A 24,678-nucleotide genomic window follows, 5' to 3' on the forward strand; every position below is an offset into this window, starting at 1 on the left:
ACAATCCACAATTATCCAGAAAAAAATTAAATTAAAATAATCAGGTTGGGCCCTCCGATTTCCCCTTGTCTAGATGTTAAAAGGGTATTCCGTTTACATTAGATTATCCCGTACCCACAGGACTACTGCTGGGGCCCAGTACCCCCTGATATGAACAGAGCGGCCAATCGGGCATGCATGCAGCCTCCATTTATTTCTATGGGAATTCCGGAGATCGCTTGGCTATCTTCGGCAGCCCCATAGAGCTGAATGGAGCGGCAGTGCACATGTGTTACCGCCACTCCTTTCAAACAGGGAAACATGAGCCCCCTGTTCTCCCGATCAGTGGGGGTCCAACCGCTGGGATAATTTCTCTTAGGGCTCATGCAAACAGCGGGTGCGCAATATACGAGCCCCGGTCAGGTGCACAGCGCATTATGGATGCGGATACATTTACTTGAATGGGTCCGCAATCCGGAAGGTGCTGTACGGAACAGAGGCACGGAAGCACTATGGAGGGCTTCCATGAGGTTTCTCTCAGTGTCCCTGCCCCACAAAAATTTAAAAAGGTTTACAGTGCGGACGGTTGATGGACCCGTTCAAGTTGAACGGGTCTGGATCCATCTGCGGAATCCACACTGATGTTGCCCATGCATTTGGGACCGTAAACTGTGGTCCCCAATGCACGCAAAGGCCGTGGCATGAGCCCTTAGGCTGAGTTCACACTTCAGTTATTTGATCCGTTATTTCCATCAGTTATTGAGAGCCAAAACCTGTAGTAAAGCCTACAGAGATCAGGTATAATGGAAAGATCTGCACCTGGTTTTGGCTCATAATAATGGATGGAAATAACCAACCAAATAACTGATATTGCCATCTCTTTAGGATCAGTTAAAGTATGACTTTGGGGACACCCATGGTCCACAGAACGAAGGGGCCCGCAGTGCTGGTTTAGGACTGTGTCCCCTTCAGTAGTTCTCCACCAGCTGTGCAGGGAAGTGCAGCACATTCATAGCGCCGTCTGCAGTTCTCTAGACAATCGGGTGGCCAGGACCACCAATGTGCAGGGAAACCAGATCAGCGCCGCAGCCCCATCGGGCTCAGGATTGTGAAGGTCCCAGAGTTCATAAAGTCAAGGTATATCCTAGCAATATTCCATCACTTTAGGAGATGGCTTGTTAAGGCTACAGTCACACGACCGTAGTGTTTTGCGGACCGCGCAAGGTCGCCGCTACCATAGAAAATGCCTACTCTGTTCCACAATTACGGACAAGAATAGGACATGCTTTATTTTCTTTTGCGGGCCGAGGAACTACCGTGTGCTGTCTGCATCTGAACAGATGCGGACACATTCATACGGTTGTGTGAATGTAACCTTAAGGGCTCATGTACACGAGCGTATGTATTTTGCAGGGCTGCACAAAACGGATCTATATCACTTGAGGTATCTGACCCTCATGGAGCAGAATAAGGTTAGATACCTCAAGGGATATAGAAACAAATATCCTTATGATAGGAATTATAAAATCACATAGAAGCTGGCTACAATGAGTAGGTACACCTAGGGTAGAAGTTCAGGGCTCCGTGATAATGGGGAACCCTGCTTAGGAGTAGTGCGTTGGGGCACTATGTATCACCGGATATACGCCCGGCCGCCCTGCGGACACACAATCTGCTCCCAGTGTGTACACAGTCCTAGGAACCGGTCTGAGCACATGACAATTCTCAGACCTAGTGCTATTGTGATCTAGGACGGCTCATAGTTTTAACACATATACGCAAGTTGAATTGCCCACATTTTAATGTCATAATAAAAGTTATATTTTAGCGACAGTCAATCCATTTGTTAAAACACCATTTTCCTATTGTCGCCCACTCAAGATACAATTGATCTGGTGAACCACTTATGGTTTTAGCATAAAAGTACTGACCAAAATAAGTACTGTAAGAAATAATCCTAATCCCTCATTTTTCCATGTTCTGCATGTAAATAAATGTCATTGTGTAAACCAACCGAACGCACAGCCCATTTCAAGGGCGTCCATCAGCAGTTTTGACCATGCAGAATTGCTGGCAGTTATTCTAATTCGATGTGTGAATAGGACTTTATTCCGGCAAAGAGTTCCGTCCTAGGGGCTCAATACCGGAAAAGAACTGATCAGTTTTATCCTAATGCATTCTGAATGTAGAGCAATCTGTTCAGGATGTCTTCAGTTCAGTCTTTTTGACTTTTCAGGACAGAGATATACCGCAGCATGCTGCGGTTTTATCTCAGTCCAAAATTCCCGAACACTTGCCGGAATGTCGGATCCAGCATTTTTTCCCCCATTGACATGCATTAATGCCTGAGTGTTCCGGTAAAACGGATACGGCATTGCAGTCTGCACATGCTCAGACCACAAAAAATGTGAAAAAAAATAAATGCCGGATCCGTTTTTTCCAGATGACACCAGAGAGACTGATCTAGCATTTCAATGCATTTGTCAGACAGATTCGTCTGACAAATGCTATCAGTTTGCATGCGTTTTGACGGATCCGGCAGGCAGTCCTGGCGACTGAACTGCCTGCTGGAATCCGGCCTGCCGGCAAGTGTGAAAGTACCCTTAGGCTACTTTCACACTCGAGTTTTGTGCGGATCCGTCATAGGCAGATCCGTTTAGATTGTGCAGCCGCCTGCATCAGTTCAGAACTGATCCGTTTGTATTATCTGTAGCATAGCCAAGACTGATCCGTCTTGAAAACCATTCAAAGTCAAATGGAGGACGGATCCGTTTTACATTGTGTCAGATCCGTCCCCATTGACTTACATTGTGTGCCAGGACACCCGTTTGGCTCTGTTTCATCAGACGGACACCAAAACCCTGCAAGCAGCGTTTGTGTCCATCTCCAAAGCGGAATGGAGACTGAACTGATGTAAACTGATGCATTCTAAGTGGATCCTTTTCCATTCAAAATGCAAACTGATCCGTTTTGGACCGCTTGTGAGAGCCTTGAACGGATCTTACAAACGGAAAGCCAAAACGCTAATGTGAAAGTAGCTTAAGCTCCTCCTCCTGGCTACTTACAGAAGCAGAACAAAACATTATATTCACACCACTGATAATAAAAAGGTATGTGTCGGTCAAAACACCAAAAAAATCTCTTTAAAGTATAAAAAAAAAAAGTTGTCATCGGGATAAAAACACATCATAAGATCCATTGAAAGAGGTTTCCAGGTTCTTACACTTCAAGACTAAGAACAAACTGAAAAATAAGTGATGAAAGCAAGATTACATAGATCCTAGATTTCACATACAATACTACATACTCAAAGATAATTAAAAAAAAAAGCTCCACTTTAACTATTAGATGGTCAAGCGGTGCCCTAGAATATCAGACTGGGAAATGTTTGCTATTATGTCTGGTTTTCCTAGTGCCATCTTCTTTGGGCCGATTTCTCTGAATAAGTGACAAAGCTGTGGTTTTTTCTAAGTCCAGTTCTGTGTAAAACTCAGACTGGTTGCATGTGCTCCATTGCACAGAACCATCAGGACTTTGAGGTGTTTGAGGGTTGTCCGAATCGCAGCCACTTTCCATCTCCACCTGGATGTAATTGAGAGTTTTTGACCCCTGACAGGTCTGCCTGAGATCAAAATTAAAAGAGAGAGGCACACAGTCTTGACGTATCATGGTATCTCTTGCTGAAGACCGTTGTTTGGATGCATATAATGGACCAAAGCCTTCATTCATGGTGGATATATTTTGCTCCAAGTCATACTGTTCCTCAAAGATGGATGGAGAAGATGGCTGGCTAGCAACACAGTCTGCTGGAATAATACTAGTGCTTTGAGAGTCTGAGCTGCTCACTGAAACCAACATGCTTCGTGACCTAACACATGCTCCTGGAACTGCTGAAACATTTTCATACCCCATTCTTCTCACCCATGAGGTTTCTCGTCGGTCATCACTGTCGTAGCCAGTGTCCCATATGAGACCATTTATATCTCCAGAATGTGTACTATCAAATGTTTCTATCTCTTCATTTTCCACCATGTTCCTAACCATGTAGGCTTGGTCAAGTCTAATTCCACGACGTTCCTCTACATCAAGATAACTGTTCATATACATTTGGCTTATGCCCCCATCTGAAACCTTCTGTTCCAGAGGTAAATGGGATCCATGTGGCCTTTTCACCTCCTTACAATGAGCAGATGTGCAGCACTAGGAAAAAATAAAATAAAAAAAACAGACCGAGCATTAAAATCTTGGGTTTAACAGTTGGCTACAAAGATCATCTAATGTGGGAAAGGTATGAAAGGCAAACAGATTCTCACTTCTGAAGATCTAGGATCAGGGATATATTCACTGCCAATAGGCTCAGGTCTATGAGACGATGATAAAATGGATGAGGCTGCTGGGAACGAGGGATAGGCCTCATATCGGTAAGGTAAACTTCGCTCTGCACCTGCTGGAGACCAATATAGGGCATGAAATTCAGCAGCTTACAGAGCATCTGTCTGCATGATCAACCCTAGTAATCCAGGCATAATGCCTGGTAAGGTTGATCAGACCAAGTGTAATGGCCCCTGACTTGTAGCAATCCATTGTGTTGTTTTGGAGAAAATACTACTTTTATTTTTATGCTAATGAGGTGCTTGGACCACCAAGGGGGGGGGGCCTAGCCCCTCGGAGCATCACCTCCATACTTCCCCATATTTCAGCCTTAGCGTCACCCCCTTTCCCACTTATTGACATCGGAACAGTGATAATGCCTGGCCCAGTCACTTAGAAGGGGAAAGGGAGTGACTAAGGTTGAAAGGTGAAGGAGGTAAAGCAGTGCCGACAACGGAATGTTACAAGACAGAGGGCGTTGCACTCAGCATGATCAACCCTGCTAGGCAGTATGCCTGGTTTACTAGGGTTGATCATGCTGACAGATGCCCTTTAAAACTAGTTTACAATAAGAAACTTTTATGGAGCTCATAAAAAAAATAAAAAATAAATTATAATATAAAGACAACTTGCAATCTAATAGGAGAAAAACTATTAGTGAATTATTTAGCACCCAGGTACTTACCTACTGGAGTGTCTCCATCTGTATCAGAGATGACACTTATTCGATTATTCTGCATGCATCTTTGTAATAAATTAAACAGCTCTTCCGCACGGCTACATCTAAACCCAAATATCCCTATATGCAGAAAGACACAGTTAATGGTCAATTATTAGAAGTGGGGATACAACGTCTGAGGTAAGCAATGGACACCACTTTGGAGATTTGTACTGTGAATGATCGGAACTGTGTTTTGATAGTGTTGTATGTACCAGGGTTGCCAACCATCCAGAAATTTCTGGACAGTTCATAAAAAAATAGGTTACTTTTAATCTGTCTCTGGTAAAAAAAATTTAAAAAAAATTTAAAAATTAGATGGGTCCATGATTTTTTTTGAGGCAGTTGGTACATAAATGTGTTATTTTGGTGGCAATTATTATTTTATAGCTCACAGTTGATGCTGGTAATGAGGAGTTATCAGTATATTGAGCTATAGACATGTATCACTTATAATCTTTATTACTCATAATGGTTTTCCAATCTATCTGTAAAAACATATTGGTTGTCAGTGATCTTGGTATAAAGTTGGCCAGAGAAAAAGAAAATAATTCTGGTTGGCAATCCTGGGATGTACTAAACGCTCATTGCACACTTTAGTAAAGAGATGTTTATTTTCTACGTCAGGCCTGGTTACTGACTTCTGCACTATATGCTGACCATTGCTCCTCTACACCAAACCTGCAACATCAAGCGTACCCCAACCAGGGGCGGACATACCACCTGTGCAGCTGGTTCAGCTACACAGGGGCCCATCCCAGTGCCAGTAGAGGCGTTTATTTTTTTTTATCTTATATTTTCATTCCCTACCTATGCCAACAGGGTAACCTGGGCACCTTGGTGTGGAGGTCGGGAGGGGGCGGCCTGATTAGTACTTACTGTGAATCTGCTGCCAGTTTGTGTCTACACTCCATAGCTGAAGGACCTTCGATGACATCATAGTCATGTGATCTTTTCAGCAGTGGAAGTGGAGGTAGGACCTGTGATGAGGTGACCAGTGCAGAAAGAGGCAGCGCTCAGCAGTGGTGACCTGTGATGCCATGGAATGTATGCCAGAGATATACTGGGAGATGTGGTTCTCCCCATTATACCTTCTTCCTGCTTAGTGGGAGGGAAATATGTTATTTAACTGGGACTGTATGTTAGAGGGGCTGAGGGGAGGGGGGTGTCAGTTACATAGGACTGTATGTTATAGAAGACTAAGATTTTTTTTTACATGGGACTGTATGTTATAGAAGATTGGAGGGAGAGGAGTGATGTTATTTATATGGGACTGTGTTGGAGGAGGGTGAAGGAGGGGATTTAAGTTATTTACATGGGAATAGAGGGAGTTGACTGGGGTTATTTACATGGGACTGCATGGTATAGAAGACTGGAGGTAGACGACGGGCATTATAATTTATGGGGGCACTACAGAGGTGATTATAACTCCGGGGGGTACGGCAGGAGGCATTATAATTACAGGGGGCACTGCAGGGAACATTATAAATACTGTGGGCAGTGGTGGAGGGCATTACTACTACTGAGGGCTCTATAGAAGTGCCTTACAGATTATAAGAGGTGCCCTATAGGGAGGCCTTATTAGTACTGAGGGCACTGTAGGGAGCCTTATTACCACAGGGGATACTATTTGGGGGTGGCTTCCACCTGGCAGTGAGACCGTGATGTCACTGGCACTAATGGACATGCTTTAGGGCTGCCTTAGCCTGTAAAATGGCTAGGGCAGCGCTAAAGCCACCCATCAGTGCCAGTCTGTGTTGGGCCCATGTTCATACAGTCCTGATCAAAAGTTTAAGATCACTTGAAAAATGACAAAAAATTTGGATCAGCTGAAAAACAGCCCGTTTCAGTTTAATCGTTATTTTCAATTAATTGAATGCTCAAAAAAGTTTTGTCTCACTCATTTCTTCTTGCATGTTGAAGCTCTACTTGTAACCTTAAGATCCAACAATGTGAAATATGATTTTTTGCCATTTTTTTTAAGTGGTCTTAAACTGTTGATCAGGACTGTATATGCCTGCATTATAGAGAGAAAAAAAAATATGAATATTTGAATATATATGCAAAATGATCCTCTAGGAGAAACGGGGACGTTACCATTACACCTAGAGGCTCTGCTGTCTCTGCAACTGCCGCTCCCTGTCTACTTTGACAAGGCCTGGCAGTGAAAATGTCATCCCACCGGGCCATGTTAAAGTGCAGAGAGAGCGGAGCCTCTAGGTGTAATGGTAACGCCCCGTTTGTACAGATGTAGCAGGGTTAGCACTCCAGCTCTTAACTCAAATTTCTTAACTAATCGTGTTTTCTTGAGACAAAAGCCATTGAAAAGCAATTGAAGGTGTTTGTTTAGATTAGATAACACAACTTAGAAATCTCAGAAAACAGGAGTGTTAACTCTACTCCATCCGTATATAATAAAACATCATTTTTCTCAGCAATGCGGGCACATAAGAACATGGGACCAACACAGATGCCTTCAGCTGCCAAGCGCTCATGTAACAGGTCAGTCCTTTAATTGTCGAAGTGTATGAGGGAGTCCTGAGGGATAGCTGAAGGCCTAGGGAGCATTTTATCATCAGCTATGGACTTCATTGGGGGGAGAAAGCTGGCACTAAAGTGCCTAGGGCAGCATCAAATAAAAATATGGACCTGGCTCCACAGCAGCAGTAGGATGTAGTGTCACACATCACACTGCTGGTCTGTGTGTAAGGAGGAGCTGTGCGGCCGGGAATCTGCTGTGCTCCTATGTGTGACACTACATCCTGCTACTGCTGTGGAGCGCCAGCGGCTGAACTGTGATCATGAGGAACTAGGCGAGTATATTTTTTTAACTTCCTGTGAAGGGGCACATATCTGGACATAACTATGTACTGGCACAAAGGGGGAATAATTACTATGTGGGGGCATTAAGGGGACTGGGTGTGTATAGTTATGCTTTGGGCAGAGTTAGAGGCGGGACCTAGTATGAAAAGAGAAATAAATTATATATATATATATATATATATATATATATAATATCCAAGTAAAAATCAACGCAGCACTCCTCTTGTAAAAAAACGCAGTGTCTTTATTCACACATGTGACACAAAATAGGCAACGTTTCAATCCCCTTCCGGGATCCTTCTCAAGCCAAGCACTTTGCTTGAGAAGGATCCCGGAAGGGGATTGAAACGTTGCCTATTTTGTGTCACATGTGTGAATAAAGACACTGCGTTTTTTTACAAGAGGAGTGCTGCGTTGATTTTTACTTGGATATACACACCTGATGTCAAGGGGGAGACGCGTGCACCGGTTAAACTACTAAAGGGAGTGCTGCCGGATTTTATATATAATATATATATATATATATATATATATATATAAACACACACACACATATACACATATTCACACACACAGTCCCTGACAAAAGTCTTGTCACTTGTGTACAAATTGACCTGAAGTGCCGCTAAAATATATTTCTAATCAAGATTTTGTTACAAGAAATGGATCATTTTAATCCCAACAGCTTTTGTAATAATGTTTCAGTGCAAGACGAAACTGACAAAAAGTATTCTAATATTCACAGCTTGGTAAAGCCCATTGAGTCAATTTTTGCCAAGACATAAGTGTTGTCGCCTTGTCATATGAGCTTCACCTGTGACTAATAATGGATCAATTAGGTCTCAGGTGTGTATAAAAAGAACCCCAGTACACTAGACCTTCACATCAACTGCAACTAGACCTCTGCAAACATGCCCAAGATTCACCCGGAGACTAAAGTGTTGATCATCAAGAGGCTGAAGACCAGATCCACTGCTGATGTGGCAGACACCTTCAATCTGTCTCAGCATCAAGTTCAGAGGATAAAAAAAAAAAAAAAAAAAAAAAAAAAAGATTTGAAGAGACAGGAGACGTTTTGGACAAGGCCAGGTCAGGCCGACCCCGCAAGACAACTTCGAGAGGACCGTTTGTTGGCTTGAAAATCCAAGGCCATTTTCCACTGTAGCAGAGCTCCACGAGACCTGGTCACCTGAAGTCCCTGTGTCAACCAGAACAGTTTGTCAGATTCTGTCTCGAAATGGCCTCCATGGTCGAATCAGTGCCCATAAGCCAGCACTAAACAAAAGACAATTGAAAAACAGTGTGGCATTTGCCAAGGCCCACAGCCTGCTAAAAGGATGGACGCTGGAAAAGTGGCAGAAGGTGGATTTTTCAGATGAATCTACTGTTGAATTACACCACAGTCGCCGCAAATATTGCAGGAAACCTACTGGAACACGCATGGAGCCGAGACTTAGCCAGAAAACAGTGAAGTTTGGTGGAGGCAAAATCATGGTCTGGGGTTACATCCAGTATGGGGGTGTGCAAGGGATCTGCAGGGTGGAAGGCAGCATCAATAGTCTAAAATACCAAGAAATCTTAGCTACCTCTTATATTCCCAACCATAAAAAAAGCCAAATTCTGCAGCAGGATGGTGCTCCATCGCATACTTCCATCTCCACATAAAAGTTCCTTAAGGCGAAGAAGATCAAGATGCTCCAGGATTGGCTAGCCCAGTCTCCAGACATGAACATCATTGAGCATATGTGGTGTAGGATGAAAGAGGAAGCATGGAAGATGAAACCAAAGAATATTGATGAACTCTGGGAGGCATGCAAGACTGTTTTCTTTGCGATTCCTTATGACTTCATCAATAAATTGCATGAATCCTTGCCAAACCACATGGATGCTGTCCTTCAAGCTCATGGAAGTCATACAAGATATTAAATTTGGATCTCACAGCACCACTACTTAATTTGCTGACATATTTTGGGATTTGCAGTAAAGTTGTTCAATTTCTGTATAGGCGACAAAACTTTTGTCTTGCCAAAATTTGACCTGTCTTGTTAAATGATAAATCTTTTTTCAGTGAAACTAATTTATTTCATTTGGGAGGACTTTAGCTTTTCATATGAGCTATTTCTAACACCAATTGATTAATTAAAAGTCAGGTTAATAGCAGGAGATTCTACAAAATAGAGAAGCGACAAGACTTGACTGATATACACACATTGTAAACATATTCACAAGATGTTTTTTTTTATTTGCACATATATGTTTATATTTGTATGTGTGGTATGGGGGGGGGGGGGCGGTACATCCTTTGCACAGGGGCTCTTTGCTGCCTGTGTCCGCCCCTGACCCCAATTATCATCTGGCAGGAGCCCTAACATCAAGGCGTACCTCAAAGTAAGAAAAGTGCACCCTCCTGTCAGTGCCATGACCCTGGGAAGCATAGGTGCGAGGATTGCCACTGTTATTGACTCTTACAGCCAGAGCCACTATCACTCCAATCCTCCGCTCTTTCTTGAGAAAATGCAATGTCAAGGGAGTAGTCACCAGAGTGCATTCTCAACGGAGAGAGTAAACTCTACCACCATCTAGTCAGCATGGACGCCATCATATCGTTCTTGTTTACTCCCCATTAAGAATCAACACCAGGAACCACTTCTGGTGCTGCAGTAACCAGCTCCATCCACTATACAATGGACAGTTGGGAGTAAAAACTGGTATAAAGTAGAACTGGATTTCCAAAAGAGCTGTCAGAAATGAAAGGTGGAATCTGATTGGTTCCTATGGGCAACTAAGCCAGTTCTACTTTACACCAGTTTGATAAGTTACCCCAAATGTCCCTATAGTGTCTACAGAAGTTATAATGTCCCCTAGAGTTCCCCCAGTAATATTAATCCTATATTGTGTCCCCAAAAATAGAATTGCCCCTACAGTGCATCCCCAATAGCAAAGCCCCCATATAGTAATTTCCCTCACACTGCCCCTATATAGTAGTTTGCCCCCCACACACTAATTTGCCACCACATAGTAGTCTCTCCCATAATAACTTGGCCCCACACAGCCCCCACATAGTAATTTGCCCCCCATACAGAAGCCCCAATATAGTAATTTCTCCAAGATGTACTCAATGTCTCTTACTAATATGTCCTGGTGTGTTGTCGTCGTCCCTCCATGTCCCCCAAAGTAGGTACATAAAATAAAATAAAAATTAAAAAAAAATTATAATTAAAAGCTAAATACTCACCTATGTCCAGGGCCAAGCGCTTGCTCGCAGAGGAAGGCACGCACATGGCACACTGCTGTGTCCTGGAACATGCGCGACATCACGTCATCAGGCCCGCCTGCGCCGGGATTTCACTACTGCATAGGCCTCAGGCCTAAAGCCTATGGCAGTGAAGGTAACTATGTGCTCCCGTGCCCCTCCGCAGTATGTGGGCGTTCGGGTTGGCGTTGGGCCCCCCCAGCAGTGCTGGGCCCGGGGCTGCCGACCCGAATGCCCCTATTGTAATCCGCCATTAGTTATACACGTGAGATTGTTAAGTCTTGCTGCATTTCCAAAAAGCCACCAAGAGAACAGCCTTTCATTCTTGAATTGTAGTAGGACACGCACATGAAATGCTGCCCTTTGGCTTCTGATGTTCTTAAATGCTAGTAATCCTGGTGTAATTATTGTTAGGTAAACGAGAAGCTTTATTAACTAGAAGGTGACGTAACGGGATCACAAGACAGTTCAGCGCAGGCATGTCAGTTAATAAGTTGAATGCTTATGAAAATGTGTAGAAATCTGAGTCTCACTTCCTTCTGGGATTCGCGTCCCCACTAGAGATGAGCAAATTTCATGTTATGAAATTTGTTCACGCTTAGTTTGGTGGTAAAAATCAGAATTGCGTTATGGATTCTGTTACCACGAACCATAACGCAATTCTATGACGGAAGGCATAACGGAATCCCTTTAGAGGCATTCAGTTATTCATTCCGTCATAATAGAAGTCTATGGCCTGCATAACGGATCCGTCACATTTCCGTTATGCAGGAGAGGACTCAACACAATTCTGCTTTTACCACCAAATGAAGCGTGAACAAATTTAAAAATATGAAATTCGCTCATCTCTAGTCCCCACTTATCCCTTGGTTGAACTTGATGGACATGTCTTTTTTCAACCGTATTAACCATGTAACTATATAATTAACTATGATTTGTTCTAGTTACGCTTCACAACTTTAGAAAACGTCAGGCATTTTTGTAGGCTTTTTTTTCACAAGCTTAAAATGCAGAAGAACCCCTGTGTGGACCTGGCCTATGAGGTTTGTGAGCGCACCAACAATCATACCTTCTCCAGTCTGACATCTCCTGCCACAGACAAAGGAAAACAGATGGGAGTCATAGCCGTATTTCATCAGGCTGATGTATGGCCACTTCACAAAGCTTCCTCGCTTAATATGGAAAATGAGTGACGTCTCTGTAAGCTCCATGATTCCTGGACAGACATTTTTACCATTGTCATTCACATTGATCACCTTAAAAATACAAAGAACACATCAGCATGGCTGCATTATAGCATGGGTTTGCACTACCCCACAGCACTCCAGTGTTGAAACGGACATCAGCTCCGGTATTCATTATTAAGGATAGGTTCATACTCCTGTTGAATGGATCCTGCAGGCGATTCCGACAAAGAGGCCTAGCCGGATATGCCATTCACCGCCGGACCACATTGATTATAATGGGATCTGACCGCTTACCTGGTGCTGGTTTTTGACCGGAAAGAGACGAATACTCTTACCGGTAATTGGATTTTCCAATAGCCTCCACAACAGCACTCCAGGAGGGTGTCCCCGCTTTCCCAGGACAGGAAACAATGTAGAAGCTCAATCTTTAAAAGCCCCCACCCCTTTGCTTCAGTTAATGATATAGGACTCAGTTAGTTCAAGAACTGTATTGATGTAATGGAAATAACAAAACAACAGAACATAACATATCCTACTATAATATAACATGGGTAGGGAATCCGTTGTGAAGGCTATTGGAAAATCCAATTACCCGGCGCCTCCACAACAGCACTCCAGGAGGATTAATAGAGAAAATAAAGTCTAGGGTGGGACTACTGCAGACAATACTTTTCTGCCATATAATAAATCACAATTTTGCAATACATCTAATTTATAATTGTCTGGGGGTAAAGAACAGAACTGGATCGCACATCCATAATGCTATGCTTTGATCTAACTCGCTACTAAGCGCTATATTAAAGTGTACAGCCCCCAATACTGCATGCTGTACATTTTGATCAAAAGGCATAAGCCCACTCACCACACCAAGGTCGCCTCTTTGAGTGGGACCTACTCTGAAAAAGGCGCAGCGACCATGCGGTGATGAGGCGGCATTGCCCTAGTAGGTGGCGGGACCCAGGGGTCAAACAGCCCCTCTGCTGTCTGATTATGCCACCCATGGCACTGGGTCCCACCAACCCACCAGCACAGCGCCACAAAAACAAAGGCTACCACGCAGTACTGCACCATGTGAACAGTTGTCTAACACAACATGTCCATTACTATCAGAAGCTACAGGTCAATGACCACTATATGCAGACCAATGTGATTAAAACCACCTGTGCCGAATGGGAGGAGTGCCGATACCAGTAATAAAGAAGTTCTGTTCTTTACCCCCAGACATCTAATTTATAATGTTTAAAATAGGTATTTGGGTTTTTCCACGTGGCTGCTCTGCATATATGTTCCACCGAAGCAGAGGCATTCTCTGCCCATGAGGCCGAGACGGCTCTGGTAGAGTGTGCTTTGATCTCTTTAGGGGGGGGGGGGGTCAAGCCTTTCTGGAGGTAACAGAACTCAATGGTACTTTGGATCCATCTGGAAATGGTGCTTTTGCTTGCCGCAGATCCCTTATGCTGGCCTTGATACTGAAGGAGGAGATGGTCCGATCTTCTGAACACTTCTGAAACTTGCAGGTAAGTTAACAGGCACCTTCTGACATCCAAGTTATGGAATTTCCTTTCCAAGTCGGAAGCTGGATTTTCACAGAAGGATGGAAGAGACACCTCCTGTTAGCGGTGGAATCTTGTGACCACCTTGGGTAGGAACATTGGGGTGTGTCTAAGGACAATACAGTCCTCCAACACCGTGAGATAGGTTGCTTTGCAGGAAAAAGCCTGAATCTCCCCTACTCTTCTAGCAGAAGTTATTGCTAGTAAAAAGGTAGTTTTTAGGGTTAGAAGTTTAATAGGGATATCCTGCAAAGGCTCAAATGGTGCATCCATTAGAACTTCTAATACTAGATTCAAGTCCCATGGTAGAATGGACAAATGGGCATACTCTGAACACTCCTTTTATAAACAGTTTTATCAACGGCAAGTCTGCCAGTTTCACTTCAAGAAAGTTACTCAAAGCCGAGACCTGTACTTTTGTGGTATTTGGCCAGAGACCCTTGTCAAGGCCTGCCTGCAGAAAATGTAGTATGAGAGGAATATTAGCCTCCTGACTATAGTACAGTCTGTCCCCAGCAAATTCCAAAAATGCTTTCCATGTTCTTCTATAGATCCGAGAAGTAGAGTCCTTTTTGGAACAAAGCAGAGTGGATATTACCGACTCGGATAGGCCTCTTTGTTGTAAGTAGACCCGTTCACTTTCCAGGCTGTTAAATGTAGTTTCGTTACGTCTGGATGGAACACTGGACCCTGGCGTAGTAGTCCCGGATACGATGGGAGAGACCAGAATTGACCTGCCGACAGATTGTAGAGGAGGGGAAACCAGGATCTTTTTGGCCAAAATGGAGCAATCAGTATTAACTGTGGCTCTTCTATTGTCTTTACTAATACCCTTGGAATTATGTTGTAAGGGGGGCGGGGGGGCATACAAGAGATCCTTGGGCCATGGACAAGACAGAGCGTCCACCATTAGTGGGTGATCCCTGCTGTATAGGGAACCGAATAGATAGAGTTGTTTGTTCTTTTGATTTGCAGAGAGATCTACTTTTGGTAACCCCCATCTGAGAGAGATTTGCTTGAACATTTTGGGATCCAGTGACCACTCTCCCACCTTCAGATCTTCTCTGCTGAGATAATCCGCCACTCTGTTTTCGTCGCCCTTTAGATGGACAGCTACCAGGGACTTTATATTTTTTTCTGCCCAATTGAAAATCTTCCCTGATAGATGTTGTAGTTCTCTGCTTCTTGTACCCCCTTGTCGGTTTAAGTAGGCTACTGTGGTTGCGTTGTCGAACAATATTTTTATGTGATGAGATGTTACATACGGCAGAAGGCATATAAGAACCTTTAGGACTGCTGACAATTCTCGCACATTTGAAGAAGCTGATGACATTCCTGGGCTCCAGGTGCCCTGTACCACCTGATTTCCTGAGTGACCTCCCCATCCTTTGCTGCTGGCATCTGTCGTTATAACGGTCTGATCTGTTGTTCGCCCAAAAAAAACTCCTCTTTGGAGATTTTTTCATCTTCCACATTTTGACTTTTTCCAGAATTTTCACTTTCCTGTTTAAGGAGCTTTGGTTCCCATCCCAACATTCCAGAAGGAATTTCTGCAACGGCCTTGTATGATGCTGGGCCCATCGGACTGCCGGAATAGTTGATGTCCCAACAGTGTCATGATGTCCCTGATGGCCACTCTTCTGGATTTGCAGAACTGGGAGATTTTTTAACTTATAACTAACTGTTTTTCTGGAGGCAAAAAGGACATAAGGCCATGTGAATCTAGGAGGATTCCTGAGAATTTCTTTTGCTGACTGGGAACTAGATCGGACTTCTGGGTATTTATTAGCCAGCCTAATTCGATCAGCTTTCCCTGTCTTCAGATGCCCCTGGAGGTCTTGAAGGAAAGAACCTGCTATCAACAGGTCGTCTAGATATGGGACCACAATTATACCTTGGAGATGTAAATAACCTGTCACCTCGGCCATAATCTTCGAAAATATTCTTGGGGCTGAAGACAGCCCGAAGGGGAGTGCTAGAAACTGAAAGTGGTACTCCTGACCGCCTAGGAATATTGCGAACCTGAGATATTTTTGGTATGCTCTGTCTATGCCAATGTAGTAATATGCGTCCGAGAGGTCTATAGTTTCCATGTAACAATTGTGAGATAGGAGATTCACTGTGGATCTGATTGATTCCATCTTGAATCTTTTGTAGGCCATGCATTTGTTCAGTTTTCTTAAATTGATTATTAGTCTGTAGGACTTGTTTGGTTTCTGAATAAGGAATATGGGAGAATAAAATCCTCGCCTTTTTTGATCTTGTGGGACTGGAACAATTACACCTTTTTTTAGGAGATAATATTTTGCATTCTAAGGCTTGGTGTTTTTCTGAACCCTTTAATGGCCCGTTTACGGTGAAAAATTCCGGTTGAGGCGTGACGAACTCCAGTTTGTACCCCATGCATATGGTGTTTATAACCCATGGGGCGGAGGAAATTTCTTCCCAAGCCACGGAGAACATTTTTAACCTGCCCCCTACTCGAGGCCTGGCCTCATTGGCCAGGTTTAGAAGTGGATTCAGGGTTGAATAGGAATCCCTTTCCTCTTCCTCTGGAGGGCTGCCATTTCCTAGTACCGTCTTTTCTCTTCTGGTCGGGTCTATTCCGCTTTGATTCCGAAAGGATTGACGCTGCTGATAGAACCTTGATTCCGAAGGAAATCCTTTTTTCTTGACCGATGCGTTATCTAAAATGTCCTCCAGGACTGACCCGAACAACTTATCCCCCTCACACGGAATAGAGCATAGCCGACTCTTCGAACTGGCATCACCGGACCAGGATCTGAGCCATATAGCTCTTCTTGTAGAATTAGAGAGGGCTGAGGATCTGGCAGAGAGTTTTACTAAGTCTGCGGATGCATCCAACAAGAAATGACACGCCTGCTTTAAGATAGGAATTGAGGCCAGGATTTCTTCCCTTGGAGTCCCTGCCGCCAAGTGTTCCTCAAGCTGCGTCAACCAGACTGACAGGCATCTTGAAGTGCAGGTAGCGGCTATGCTGGGCCTAAGCATGGCTGTGTTTGTTTCCCATGCACGTTTTAGCAGACCCTCAAATTTTTTATCCATGGGATCTTTTAAGAGGCTCATGTCTTCAAAAGGGAGAGAAGTCTTCTTAGAAATCCGGGCTACAGGCGCATCAATCCTAGGCGTTTCGTCCCACAAAACAGAGTCCTCCTCAGTAAATGGATACTTCCTTTTAAAGAAGGTGGGAATTACATTCTTTTTTTCCAGTTCTTTCCATTCTTTTTTAAATCAGCATTTTTATATTACTATGCACTGGAAAGACCTTTCTTTTCTCCCAGCCCCTGGAACATTCTGTCTTGAATGGACTGAGGCTCCTTAGTTTCTTCTATTTTCATTGTAGCCCTAATGGTTTTTAATAATCTGTTTCTGTATCTTCTGGGCTGCAAAGGGGTCTCCCTGATTCATCGTCAGAGGATTCCGAATCTTCCAGAGATAATACCTCTCCCTCCTCAGAGTCAGGCTCCAACTGCAGATCCGACACCTGAGACCTTTGAGAGGTAGAGGGCTGAGGAGAATGCGGAGGTAGTCTTGTATCAATTGCTGATTGGACCTCTTCCTTGATCATGCTTCTGATTGATTCAAGAAAGGAGGGCGCTTCCTCTGAAACTATTTTGTCCATACATCTTGGACATAATGTTTTTGGGGATTTAGAGGGTAGGGTCTTTTTACAGACTGCACACTTCCTCTTAGTTATAGAATCCTCAGATCTTCTGGTGCTGGTGTCCCTGGCCTGGAAGGTAATATTTGAGAATTTTTAGGGCTCTGTCTGCAATGAATCTCTAATTAACACCATCACCGCACCAGTGAGGGATATTAATAAGTGATTTCCAGCCCCCAACTTTGTAGGATTTAATATCATACGGAAAGGAGGAGGCTTACTGGGCTCTGGGCAGCAGGATCTACAGGCTTACGGGGCTCTGGAGCTTCCAAAGAACGGGGATGAAACCGCGAACCCCCGCCTCTGCATGGCCCTCCCGGATCGGGCGATTTTCATCCAGGCCGTGCGATACGAATCCCCTGACCTAGCAGGAGCGACTTCCACGCTATTCCCGAGGAAAGGAAACAACAAATTGAAGCAGGTAAAGGGGAGGGGGCTTTTAAAGATTGAGCTTCTACGTTGTTTCCTGTCCTGGGGAGGTGGGGACACCCTCCTGGAATGCCATTGTGGAGGCGCCGGGGAAAAAAAAAAAAAAAAACTTTTACCGGGAAATGGCAGTATCCGGCTAGGCAGGATCTGGTGAACCTACCCTATATATACCACTTATTAGGCACTCTACAGCACTATTATTTAGGCACTTTATGATGGTATTATGGGGAAGTGTTATGATACTTTTATTCAGCAGTGTGAGGCGGTATTGCGCTGTATATGGCATTGTTGCTTTCTGTATTTCTTCTTTTGCATGAGTGATTGGCTGGTCATATGCAACTTACCACTACTGAGGGAAAGAGAACAAAGAGGGGTAAGTGGCTGACCCTTTAAAGGCCACTTTAACACGCTCAGTGTTTGGTCTGTGTTTTCCATCAGTGATTGTGAGCCAATACCAGAAGTGAAGGCTACACAGATAGAAAGGTGTAAGGGGTCTTTCAGACGAGCAAGTCCATTGTGGGAATCACGCTCACACATGGAGTGCAATTCCCTCAATGGACTTGGTAGTCTGAAAGAGGCCTAATGGAAAAATTTGCATTTCGTTCTGTGTTTTTGACCCACACCTGGATTTGTCTCAATCACTAATAGAAATCACTGATCAAACACTGTGTGAAAGCGGACTTAGGCCTCATGAACACAGCCGTTGTTTTGGTCCGCATCCGAGCCGCAGTTTTGGCGGCTCAGATGAGGACCCATTCCCTTCAATGTGCTCTCTGCATCCGTTGCTCCGTTCCGTGGCAACAAAAATATAACATGTCCTATTCTTGTCCGCACTTTGCGGACAAGAATAGGCAGTTATATTAAAGGCTGCCCGTGCCGTTCCGCAAATTGCGGAATGTGCACGGACGCCATCCGTGTTTTGCGGATCCGCAATTTGCTGACCGCAAAAACCGGAACGGTCGTGTGCATGTAGCCTTAGGCCACATTTACACTTCAGTGAATCACAGACATGTTCTCCACAGATGCACATGTACCCATTGGGGCGCATTTATTAAGGGACTTATGACTATTTTAGTTGAAAAATCGTTCCAATTCTCCTTTTTAACCCCTTAGTGACCACGCACATTTTAAAAAAAATTGCATTCTAAGAGCTATAACTTTTTTGTGTTTTCATCAATGTACTTGTATGAGGTGTTATTTTTTGCAGGACAAGTTATAGTTTTTAATGCACCATATTAAGTACATGTAATGATTGACTAAAGCAAGCCGTTTAGCTAAAAAAAAACACCTTTGTTTAGGTCAGTAAAAAGGCGTATTAGTGGTCACTAAGGGGCTGACCGTACAACAATATTTAGTTGCATGACCAGTTTTATGCCAGGACAGGTCATGAATATCACATCTGCGAGGGTCTGACACCCGGCACCCCCGCTGATCAGCTGTATGTATGCAAGTGCCGTCTCCCCTTTCTCTTTCACCTCTGCTTTGCCATAGACAGCAGCGGTGAGCAGGAAGAGAGACACAGGGTGGTCAACTGCCCAGAAATTTCTGGACAGTCCATAAAAATAGGTGACTTTTTTCCTGTGTCCGTGAAAAAAAAAAAAAATAGTTGTTTCCATGATATTTTCTGAGGCTGGTGGTACCGGACTAGATTGTTTTGCAGGTAATTATTTTACAGCTCATAGTTAAGGGCTAATTCATACGACCCTGGTGTGGTTCCGCATCCGAGCCACATTTTTTTGCGGCTTGGATGCGGACCCACTTCAAAAATTATAGATCATATCCTATTCTTGTCCGTTTTGCGGACAAGAATAGGCATTTCTATAACGGGCCGCCCGTTCTGTTCCGCATATTGCAGAAGGCACACAGGCGGCATCCGTGTTTTGTGGATGCGCAATTTGCGGACCGCGAACCACAGCACGTTCGTGTGCATGAGTCCTAATACTCTGAGTTATTATATTGAGCTATAGACACTGATTACTTATAATCTTTATAATTCATTACAGTTTGGCATTTGGCATAACAATAGTCACAAGACCGCTCTTTGCAACTTTTAAAAGGTTCCATGCGACATTTTGTGGCACTGACATTTTTACGCTGTCCTCACTGCTTGCAACTGGCGAGGGGGTGATGAAGGCACAGCAGGGGCCTGGCACATTTGCTAATTTTTACACCTGAAAACGGGCGTAAAAGTGGACTGAAAACTACTCCAGTCAAGGGCTTGGGTAGTTTTCACTTCAGGCGCCTGGACTGCTGGCGTTGTGCCTAATTTATGACAGGACTCGTTATAAATCAGGCGCAAAGAGAAAAAAAAAAAGCATAAAAAGCCGGTTTTTGTAAATGAACCCAGGTTATTTTATACAATAGGTATCAATATGAGCTACCAAAAATGCTAAGAAAAATGGTTCCATATGCCACTAAGCAGATAAAAAAGAAATTCTCAACAGAATGACCCATCAAATTTCTTAAAGGGGTTAACCGGGCTACAGATATTGATGACCTATCCTCAGGATCATCAATATCAGATTGGTGAGGGGTCTGACAACTGGCACTCCCACTGATCAGCTGTGACTTTTTTTTTTAATCACATTTACTACTGAAATTGTTCCAGTTTTTAGAGGCTTTTGCCCTTTGTCCACCTATTTTGATTTTTTTAAAACCTAAAAACAGTCCGTTTCTCATTTTGTATTAGGCTACATGCACGCAAACGTATTTTGTTTCCGTTCGCTTTTTTTTTTGCGGATAGGATGCGGATCCAGTCATTTCAATAGGTCCGCAAAAAATGCGGACAGCACTCTGTGTGCTGTCCGCATCAGTATGTCCGTTCCGTAGCCCCGCAAAAAAAACAAAAACACATATATATATATATATATATATAACACATGTCCTATTCTTGTCATGATAGGCATTGTTACAATGGATCCGCAAAAAAATAAAAGCTATACGGACGTCATCCGTTTTTTTTGTGGATCCGCAATTTGCGGGCCGCAAAACACATACAGTTGTGTGCATGTAGCCTTAGGCTGAGTTCACACGGGCGAGTATTCCGCGCGGGTGCAATGCGGGAGGTGAACGCATTGCACCCGCACTGAATCTGGACCCATTCATTTCTATAGGGCTGTGCACATGAGCTGTGATTTTCACCATTCACTTATGTACACGTCCCTTCCGCAAACCCTGTGCATGCTGCGGTCAGCTTTGACCATGGCATACAAGGGGTTAATACACCAGCATCTGTGTTTTCACTGATGCCGGTGTATGCAGCAGGGGTCCGGCTGTCAGTGACTTCCGGACCCCTGCCGCTGATCGGGCGGGCGCAGCACCTGCCCGATCAGCCCGCCGTACATGTACGGCGCTGGTCATTAAATCAAGTCCACCAGCGCCGCACATGTATGGCGTGGGTCCTAAAAGGGGTTAAGTGCAAGGTATTCACGGATCTGTTTACCGCAACTGTGAAACAGGACTAATTTCTACTCCATTCCAGGGCTGACAGTTTTATTTGTCTGTTTTCAGTGGTGAAGTGTGACTTTTTTTTTGCATTAAAAGTCGCACTTTCCTGGAGACATGCGACTTCTCTCTGCAAATATGCAACTTTTGTCGTCATGTGCAAGTAAAATTAGACCAGTCTAAGTGAATATGAACCTGTCGTACGGAGGTCAGACTAATAACAATACGCCTAGTCCAATTCATCAGCGACTGCACGGCTTTTAATAAATACTTGCCAAAAGAAAGATAACCGAATAAAATACGCATGTCTACTTTTACGAGCTTGATAAATGAGCCCCATTGTGTTACAGAGTGAAAGCAGAAGCCTATATACACTGTTGGGGAAATTTATCAAAGTGGTGTAAGGAAAACTGGTTTAGTTGCCCATAGCAACCAGTCAGATTCCACCTTTCATTTTCAGAGCTCCTTTGGAAAATTTAAGGCGAAATCTGATTTGTTACTATGGGCAACTAAGCCAGTTTTCTTTTACACTAGTTTGATAGATTCCCACCCGCCCCAGTGTAGCAGAGCCCCAACATAAAGGGGCACATTTATTAAGCTCCCTTGTTTTTGGCCATAAAAATAGGTGTATATCAGTCAGCTTTCTTTTGCGGAGTATGGCATTTAGTAAAAGTTGCACAGAAGTCCCCCCAAAAACAGGTGCAATTTCAGTAGTAAATGAAACAAAATAAAGACTGTCTATAAGGCCTCATGCACACGGCCGTTGTGCTTTTTGCGGTCCCCAATGCACAGGCAACATCCGTGCAGTGGGCCGGGACGGATTGAGACCTATTCAACTTGAATGGGTCCGTGATCTGTCCGCACTGTAAAAAAATAGAACATGTTCTATGTTCAAGTGAATGGGTCCACATCCGTGATGCAGGGAGCACATGGCCGATGCCCGCATATTGCAGACCCACTGTTTGTGGGCCACAATACGGCCACGGCCGTGTGCATGAGGCCTTAACCAGCATATTTTTCTTTAACTAAAAACAGGCGCAAACACTTTACTAAATGTTCCCCAAAATAGTGTGCGTGACACCAGTCTTATATTTTACTTAAGACGACTGACGGCACCCATAGACATCTCAATCAAAAGCCTCTTTCACACAAGCATATCATGTCCATGTTCTGGCTCTGGCCGCAGTATTGCTTCAGTAAGAAGCCTCATTCACACGTCAGTCATTTCCATCAGTGATTTTTGAGGCCAAAACCAGGTGCGGCTCTACACACAGAACAGGAGCAGATCTTTCCCCTACACCTTATGTCTGTGGAGGCTCCAGTCCTGGTTTTGGCTCACAATCACCGACGTGTGAATGAGGCTCAATTCATCCGGCTTTACACGCGTATTCCTTCCTACGTTTTTGATGCACTCCATTAGCCTATAATGGAGATATTTGGAAGGAAATACACACAAGACATGAGGCGGATTTCTAATACGGACAGAAATTATACGCCCATGTGAATAGCCCAATTTATGTACCTTAGCACCGGATTCATGTACAGATTGTAAGTCTGCTCGTGTGAAAGAGGCCGAAGGGACATATTTTACCACAAACTGCGAGCCCCCTAATCAGCTTTTTTGGTGGAGTGGGATTTGGTGCCAAATCATAGCAAAACTGCACGTTAAAGGGGTTTTCTGACATTTTTTAACTGATGACCTGTCCTCTGGGTAGAACATCAGTGTCTGATCGGTGGGGGTCCCACACCCGGGACCCCCACCAATCAGCTGTCTGCGGCCTTCTCTCTGCTCACCGAGCATTGTATAGCGGCTTTAGTTGGCATCACAGCTCAGCCTCATTCACTTCTACGGGGGTTGAGCTTCCCCTTGGGCATGTGACCGATGAAAGGGTCGTCACTGGCCTAGAGAAAGCTGCGAGAAGGTTGTGGCGCTACTGCAAGCGCCGCTGCCTTCTCAAACAGCTGATCGGACCCCCACCGATCAGATACTGATGACCTTAAGAATGATCTCTAAAAATGCAATTGTGTGGATACTCTCACCCGAAAGCGGTTTCCTCCATCTTCAGGATCACCATGTTTGGCCCTGCTGCAGAGGCAAAGACCCATGTCTCCTGCAAGGAAAGGAGACACAAGGACTGAGGACTGGTTCTGCCGTTTAATCTGTTACCCATTTAATGAATCATTAAGGAGGGTTAACCTGCTTGTTCAGCTAGGATTTCGGGCCAAAAGAATCAACCAGTAATGTATACTATAGACCTAAAAATGAAACCACCTTCGTTAAGAAAAGATATTCCAATAAAAGGGTTAGCTTCGCCTTTGCTGGTGTGCCTTTGAATACTTACTACATGTGAACAGGTTTATATTGATTGTAGATGTGAGCCCACCCAGGAAATCCCCAATTAGATAAGCACACGGTCATCACAGGATGTTCACAATTCAAAGGGGCGCGTTTACTAAGGGACTAGCGACTATTTTATTTTTAAATCCCCTTATTTTAACTGGCTGTGCGACAATATTAAGGCAGCATAGGGAGGTGGAGTGTGGGGGCGCATCAGGGGCCGTGCCAGGGCGGGACTCCAGCCCCAGCAAACATTTACGCCTGGAAGCAGACGAAAGACAAGGGCTACACAGCGACATTTTTCTCAGAAAAGTCGTGGTACAATTTTTATATTGATAGACAATGGTGTCACAAAAATCCATCTAAGGGTACTTTCACACTAGCGTTTTTATTTTCCGGTATTGAGTTCCGTCACAGGGGCTCAATATCGGAAAAAAAACTAATTTTTGTCCTAATGCTGTTTTATCCTAATGCATTCTGAATGGAGAGCATTCCGTTCAAGATGCATCAGTTCAGTCCCTCTCACGTTTTTTGGACGGAGAAAATACCGCAGCATGCCGCAGTTTTCTCTCCAGCCAAAAATACTGATCACTTGCCGGAATGCCGGCATTCATTTCCATTGAAATGCATTAATGTCGGATCTGGCTCCAAGTGTTCCGGAAAAACGGATCCGGCTTTGCGGTATGCGCATGCGCAGACCTTTAAAAATGAGAAGAAAAAAAATACCGGATCCGTTTTTCCGGATGACAACCGGAAAGACGGATCCGGTATTGCAATGCATTTGTGAGACGGATCCGGATCCGTCTCACAAATGCATCCGTTTGCGTTCGGATTGCCGGATCCGGCAGGCAGTTCCGGCAACAGAACTGCCTGCCGGAATCCTCTGCCGCAAGTGTGAAAG

The 24,678-nt window shown here is 44.2% G+C and overlaps 1 protein-coding gene across 1 annotated transcript; it reads right to left on the bottom strand.

The window, feature by feature from the left end:
* Window positions 1-2,994: 2,994 nt before the first annotated feature.
* Window positions 2,995-23,551, bottom strand: LOC121008245 (fibroblast growth factor receptor substrate 2-like). Its single transcript, XM_040440677.1, has 5 exons — window positions 23,480-23,551; window positions 12,214-12,400; window positions 5,036-5,149; window positions 4,293-4,426; window positions 2,995-4,179 (listed from the first exon to the last, which is right to left on the bottom strand). The coding sequence occupies exons 1-5, from the start codon at window positions 23,543-23,545 to the stop codon at window positions 3,352-3,354; spliced, it is 1,329 nt and encodes a 442-aa protein (XP_040296611.1). The 5' UTR covers window positions 23,546-23,551; the 3' UTR covers window positions 2,995-3,351.
* Window positions 23,552-24,678: the final 1,127 nt, after the last annotated feature.

Source organism: Bufo bufo, chromosome 7, assembly GCF_905171765.1.
Source record: "Bufo bufo chromosome 7, aBufBuf1.1, whole genome shotgun sequence".
Taxonomy (NCBI): domain Eukaryota; kingdom Metazoa; phylum Chordata; class Amphibia; order Anura; family Bufonidae; genus Bufo; species Bufo bufo.

Bases quoted from the DNA above. Each gene is read 5' to 3' on its own strand.
- LOC121008245 (XM_040440677.1), bottom strand. From the start codon at position 23,545: ATGGGTCTTTGCCTCTGCAGCAGGGCCAAACATGGTGATCCTGAAGAT. The intron at 5,150-12,213 runs GTATGATTGTTG...TTCTGCATATAG, and splicing joins GAGATGTCAGACTGGAGAAG to GGATATTTGGGTTTAGATGT. The intron at 4,180-4,292 runs GTGAGAATCTGT...ATTTTTTCCTAG, and splicing joins CTGATCCTAGATCTTCAGAA to TGCTGCACATCTGCTCATTG.